Source organism: Dendrobates tinctorius, unplaced genomic scaffold (genome assembly GCF_039654945.1).
Source record: "Dendrobates tinctorius isolate UK_male_01 unplaced genomic scaffold, ASM3965494v1 ptg000098l, whole genome shotgun sequence".
NCBI lineage: Eukaryota > Metazoa > Chordata > Amphibia > Anura > Dendrobatidae > Dendrobates > Dendrobates tinctorius.
The window spans coordinates 23,810,197-23,817,218 of NW_027361766.1; the positions used below are offsets into that span (position 1 = coordinate 23,810,197).

The 7,022-nt window shown below is 44.7% G+C and overlaps 1 protein-coding gene across 1 annotated transcript in view; it reads right to left on the reverse strand.

Moving 5' to 3' along the window:
- The window catches only part of RAB29 (RAB29, member RAS oncogene family), a 43,656-nt gene extending 37,193 nt beyond the window's left edge, over positions 1–6,463 (reverse strand). The window contains exons 1-2 of the mRNA XM_073587230.1: positions 6,197–6,463; positions 4,891–4,962 (exon numbers count right to left, since the gene is read on the reverse strand). Of these exons, the coding sequence (XP_073443331.1) occupies positions 4,891–4,962; positions 6,197–6,320 (196 nt within the window). The 5' untranslated portion in view covers positions 6,321–6,463. The remainder of the gene's footprint in view (positions 1–4,890; positions 4,963–6,196) is intronic.
- Positions 6,464–7,022: the final 559 nt, after the last annotated feature.

Consider the following 7,022-nt stretch of genomic DNA (forward strand, 5'->3'; position numbering starts at 1 on the left):
CGTGTTTGTGTGGGTTTTCTCCCACACACACCGATAGGGAATTTAGATTGTAGGGCTCCTTTTGCATCAATTACTACATCAATGCAGCGTGGCATGGAGGCGATCAGCCTGTGGAACTGCTGAGGTGTTATGGAAGCCCATGTTGCTTTGATAGCAGCCTTCGGTTCGTCAGCATATTGGGTCTGGTGTCTCATCTTCCTCTTAACAATACCAGGTCAGGTGAGCTTGCTGGCCAATCAAGCACAGTGAAACTGTTGTTTTTAAACCAGGTATTGGTACTTTTGGCAATGTGGACAGGTTCCAAGCCCTGCTGGAGAATGAAATTTCCATCTCCAAAAATCTTGTCAGCAGAGGGAAGCATGAAGTGCTCTAAAATTTCCTGGTAGACAGCTGCGCTGGCTTTGGTCTAGATAAAATAGTGGACCTACACCAGCAGATGACACAGCTCCCCAATCACTGATTGTGGAAACTTCACACTAGACCTCAAGCAGCTTGGATTGTGGCCTCTCCACTCTTCCTCCAGGCTCTGGGACCTCGATTTCTAAAAGAAATGCAAAGTTTACTTCTATCTGAAAACAACACTTTGGACCACTGAGCAACAATCCAATTCCTTTTCTCCATGGCCCAGGTAAGACGCTTCTGGCGTTGTCTATTGGTCATGAGTGGCTTGACACAAGGAATGTGACACTTGTAGCCCATGTCCTGGATACGTCTGTGTGCGGTGGCTCTTGAGCAATGACTCCAGCAGCAGTCCACTCCTTGTGAACCTCACCCAAAATTTTTGAATAGCCTTTTCTTAATCGTTTCAAGGCTGTGGTTATCCTGGTTGTTGTGCACCTTTTTCTACCACACTTGGATGCAATTATACTGCTTATATAGGAAAGGGGTACAAGATCTGTGTGCTTTCTGTGGATAAACTTTGGCTGTCATACCAGTGGTGGGCTCTGAGTGTCACTACTTACTGTGGGAATTTGGGGGTGATGGATATGGCTCTAGACCATCTATAAAAAATGAGCCTTTTGATGCGGTTTTGATTCTGAGTGTTTTCCCTGGTCAAAAACGCAGTGTCTTACAATTCCAGCAAAGCGGATGGCATTCCTAAAAATCTCATGCCCACTTCATTTCTTATTTATGCTGCATAAACTCACCTGCGGTGCGTTTTTCTAATTCACAATATGTCAATTTCTCTTGGGTACATTGAGTTTTATATGCAGATTTTCCCCATAGACATATTATTTGCAGATAATCCACAGGTTAAAAAAACGCATATTTTTTGCGCATTTCCAAAGTGTAAACATGTAATCCGCACCTACGCATGTCAATCAAGTTCAGTAATATCAAGATACCAGACTGTTACAAAAACAAGGCAGCGTTACTTAAAGATTGACACATGATGCATCTGTGTTGCACAATATGAAGATTGTATTTGAGGAAGCAAAACTTGAGTTTATAAATGGCAGAGGTAAGAAAGTCTGCAAGATTCCCCTTCTCATGCAATTGAAGAATTACAACTGGCTGAGGTCCCTGTAGAAAAGCACCCAGAACAGATGTCACACGTGTCCATAATAGGAGCCCACGGTTCATGAGGTGCTGTGACAAGTCACTTCTCCTGCAGCTTTATGGCCACTTACACTAGGGAGAATTCTGTACCAAGCAATAACCTTAGTGGGTCTAAAAAAAAAAACAGAAGTAGTGCAAGTCTTCCCATTATGTTTCACCATTAGTTCTGTTTTTTAGATACTCGTGTGAAAGGCCTCAGAACATGAATGGAATAGTATATTAATATAAAGCCCTATACTGAGTGCTAAACGGAGAAAAAAAAATGTACTCCTGATCTTAATCCAGTTGTATTTCCAGTAAATAATTACAATGAATTAGTTTTCAGTTAAAAACACACACGCATATATGTGCGTGTATATATATATATATATATATATATATATATATATATATATATATATACATACACACACACACACACACATATATATACACACACATTATATATATATATATATATATATATATATATATATATATATATATATATATATATATATATATATATATATATTTTTTTTTTTTTTTTTTTAATTATGTATTGCGCGTTCAGCAGCCTTCAAGTCTATTTTTAAATATCTTTGCCTGCTGCCAGTGGATGAAAGCTTAGACGTTTATATCCAGATGATGAAAACTGTTCAGACCCAATAAAAATCCGACAATTGAAAACTACATCCGACTGTGTCCACTCTAGGCAATGCTCGGTGAGTTTTAATCATTTAAACCTCTGATCTGCTCTGGGATTTTCGGCCCAGGGATTGACAGTTTTCGTTCTATAATTGTGCATGTAGAAATAGCTAACAAATCTCTGATAGGACTGGCTATATTACCAAAAATCCAAGAACATCCAGAGATTTAAATGATGGAAATACAGGTTAGGCCGGGGGTCGCACGACCATATAGTCGGTCATCCAAGAGAACTGGATCGATTATGTAATGGATATGTGGATTAAACGCTGATCAGAGTTTGTTTCGAGTGTCAGCTTGGTGTGAGCAGATTTTCTCGGACTAGAGAATCGTAGCATAGGCGAGGAGAAGATGGAGAACAAGAATTCTCCAATGTGCGAGTCGGTGGAAATCGAACTGTACTCTGTTTTCCATGCACCCATAGACTTGAATGGGTGAGCGAGATTAGATTTGCACAGAATTCTCAGAGTTTTTTCTGATCTGAACTGGCATTACAAAAAAAAAAAAAAAAGCTGATCAGCACTGCCCCATAGAACAAAACTGCCCCGAGTGATATCCAATAAAACATCGGCTAGCACTCGTCCGACGTATACGCTTGTGTGAGCGAGCCCTCATAGTCAATCTTTCTCAAGTCTCATATCGATCTCTTCAGCTCCCAGTTCTATAACTCGATCCCTGTACATTGGTCTGCATGTTCGTGGTGACAGGTTCTCTCTAAATGCATGTATTTGGTGCTAAAAAATCAAGTCTTGCAATTTGGTTTCAATAAAAGTTTTGCACTGTTTGGCTTTTACAGGTGCCTTCTTTCCCTGCACATTAAACCAATAGACATAAACCGGCTGTGAAGAGCACAAAAAATACAAAACCACTAAAAAAATAAATATATTTATATATAAATAAATGGTTAGAAACTTTGTACTTGGATTGTCATGATGAGCTCACCGATGCTCAAAGAGTTCAATTGAATGGGATGTCCAGCCATACACTACTGATAACCTGGGTCACACTGGCAGATCGGTGGGCGTCTGACCCTCAGGAATCAGCTGTTTGAGTTTTTTGCTGTCAGATGTAAAACTCTTGACAAAGAGCTACAGCTTGCAGCTCCAGTCAAAGTTGGCTGCTATCGCAGCACAGCTTTTCTGCAAAAGAATAGTGCTGCAGCAGCCAACATCAGATGCACTTGGAATGGAGCTGCCCTCATTGACTCCGTTTAGTGTATTTACATGCAGCCGATCAGTGGGGGCACCTGGTAACAGACCACCAATGAATTGCTATTTTTTATGAGCCATCCTGCAGATGGGTTTTCCAGGCATAACTGCAAAAATTTTAATAAATGCCAGTTACAAAAAAAAAAACAACAAACAAACAAACATTTTTAGCCCAAAATACATGCATTTAAGTAAGGAACAAAATGCCCCCCAAGGTGGACAATCCCATTAAGGCTATGTGCACACGTAGCGTTTTAAAACGCTCACTAAAAACCGCACTCCTTCCCAGAAATCGCGCGGTTTTTTCCGCGCGATTTTACCGCGATTATGCCACGCGATATTCAAGCACTTTCCAAGCGATTTGAAGCATCGCTTGGAAAGTGATTGACAGGTTGGTCACACTCGTCAAACATAGTGTTTGACAAGTGTTACCAGGTTTTTACTATTGAGGCCGCCTATGCGGCATCAATAGTAAAAGATAGGATGTTAAAATGCTAAAAAAAAAATAAAAAAAAAATCGGGGTATATTTACCTTCCGGCGTCCCGCGATGCATTCCCGGGCCTCAGCGTTCCCAGTAATGCCTTGCGAGACCTGTGATGACGTAGTCTCACGTTGCTATAGCGATCTCGCGAGACCGCTAGAGTCACGCGAGACTACGTCATTACTGGACCGTGCCGCAAGGCATTACTGGGAACGCTAGGCCCGGGAATGCATCGCGGGACGCCGGAAGGTAAATATACCCCGATTTTTTATTTTTTATTCTTTTTTTACAGGGGTATGGTACCCAGGGCCTGGAGGACAGTGTCCTCTCCTCCACACCGTGGGTACCAACCGCACATGAGACGCTTAACTTCCCGCATGGTGGGCATAGCCACGTGCGGGAAGTAAGCGATTCTCATGCATTCCTATGGGTGCGGAATCGTGGCAATTCTTTGTGATTCCGCACAAAAGAATGAGCATGCTGCGATTTTTTCCGCGATGCGATTCCGCCGCGGAAAAAAGCGCAGCATTAGCACAGCATGTGCGGAATGCCATAGGAATGCATGGGGGGCGTTCTGTACACGATTTTTAAGCGTTTTTGCGCCGAAAATCGCGGCAAAAACGCTTAAAAATCGCTACGTGTGCACATAGCCTAAGGCGACCTCAATAGTAAAAACCTGGTCACACTCGTCAAACACTATGTTTGACGAGTGTGACCAACCTGTCAATCACTTTCCAAGCGATGCTTCAAATCGCTTGGAAAGTGCTTGAATATCACATGCGAAAATCGCGGCAAAATCGCGATCATAATCGCTGTAAAATCGCGGTGAAATCGCATGGAAAAAACCGCGCGATTTCTGGGAAGGAGTCCGGTTTTTAGTGAGCGTTTTAAAACGCTACGTGTGCCCACAGCCTAAATGACGTTAAAAGTAAAAAACAACACGTGACACATACCTGCAATATCCCATAGCTGAAGCCGGACCATTTCAGTATCGGACCACTGGACGACCTTCAGTGCAAAATCCACTAGCAAAAGAAGGATGCGTGTAAGAAGAAAAGGACACAAGGAGTCAGACTGATTTACAGAGCTTACATTTGACAAAAAGGGATGGCGAACTCTGATCGGAGGACAAGGTTTGTGGATTTTACGACTCATCTAAGGCTTAAATTCATACTTTCAGCAAAAAAAAAACCAAAACTTGATGCCTGCAAAAACTGCACCCGTGATAGCGACAGATGCCACCACAGGTGGTCTGCATCGTCTTGGGGGCATGCAGCGCCCGTATAGTGCCATACTGCTAGCCTGGGTACACAGCCCGTATAGTGCCATACTGCTAACCTGGGTACACAGCCCGTATAGTGCCATACTGCTAACCTGGGTACACAGCCCGTATAGTGCCATACTGCTAACCTGGGTACACAGCCCGTATAGTGCCATACTGCTAACCTGGGTACACAGCCCGTATAGTGCCATACTGCTAACCTGGGTACACAGCCCGTATAGTGCCATACTGCTAACCTGGGTACACAGCCCGTATAGTGCCATACTGCTAACCTGGGTACACAGCCCGTATAGTGCCATACTGCTAACCTGGGTACACAGCCCGTATAGTGCCATACTGCTAACCTGGGTACACAGCCCGTATAGTGCCATACTGCTAACCTGGGTACACAGCCCGTATAGTGCCATACTGCTAACCTGGGTACACAGCCCGTATAGTGCCATACTGCTAACCTGGGTACACAGCCCGTATAGTGCCATACTGCTAACCTGGGTACACAGCCCGTATAGTGCCATACTGCTAACCTGGGTACACAGCCCGTATAGTGCCATACTGCTAACCTGGGTACACAGCCCGTATAGTGCCATACTGCTAACCTGGGTACACAGCCCGTATAGTGCCATACTGCTAACCTGGGTACACAGCCCGTATAGTGCCATACTGCTAACTTGGGTACACAGCCCGTATAGTGCCATACTGCTAACCTGGGTACACAGCCCGTATAGTGCCATACTGCTAACCTGGGTACACAGCCCGTATAGTGCCATACTGCTAACCTGGGTACACAGCCCGTATAGTGCCATACTGCTAACCTGGGTACACAGAACACTGGGAGCCTATCACCCTGGATCATAAGCGCGGGGATCGCCATCGCTGCCTATAGGGCCAGCAATTACAGGGAATTAGCAGCCACAGAAAGGCCAGTAGTCACTGAGAGGAGCAGACAAGCCACCACCAGCCCCAGGAATGCCACTCACCTCCCATGGTCATTTTGTACTCCTTGCCAAATACGTCATGGACGTACCTATTTAATAGTGAGGTCTTTCCGACTGTTGAGTCCCCCACAACAAGCACCTTAAACAAATAGTCAAAGCTCCCCATACCGCCGGCCCCGCACTATGGACGCATCGCAGCGCACAGCCGGCACCCCGCTGCTACTGCCTGTAGACTGGGACGAAAGCAGCCTGTCACGTGAGGCTTTCCACTCTGTATGCGAGGAAGGAAAACTACACTTCCCAGCGACCACAGCGGCGGAAATACGCAATGTGGGCGAGGCAGTTTCAGCACATATAAAAGGATGTACTTACGGCGTGGTCAGCTCACTAGAGTAGTAGTACTCCAGCGGCTTTGTTTTGTTCGTGAAAGAGGCGGGACTGATACGGGTATTCCATTTGTAGTTCACTTGCTGTCCTCTCAGACTGAGGGTTTCAGGAACGTTTTCCCGCCGTTTGTGCCTCACACAAATTGCCGCCTTTCTGAAGAGAAGTGTGACGAGCTTTCTTTTCGGTTTCACTAGGACAATAGATGTTTTTGGGAGGATAAATGAAATGTGCAGGAACTATTTGCCCTCCATGGCAACGTCTAGGAGGCCACGTCATGCTTTACATGAAAGCCCCTCCTGTTACATTTCCATAGTGACCGCTCACTGTCTTCATACAGTTCTGTCTTCATTGAGAAATGCAGCAACTATTGCAACTCCAATGTCTTGCTGGCCTCAGCCATGAAGACCTCTTGGGGAGGGCCGGTTTTGGACAAAGTGGGGCCCCAGATGCTCATATATTGCTCCATCACTCAAAGATTTTG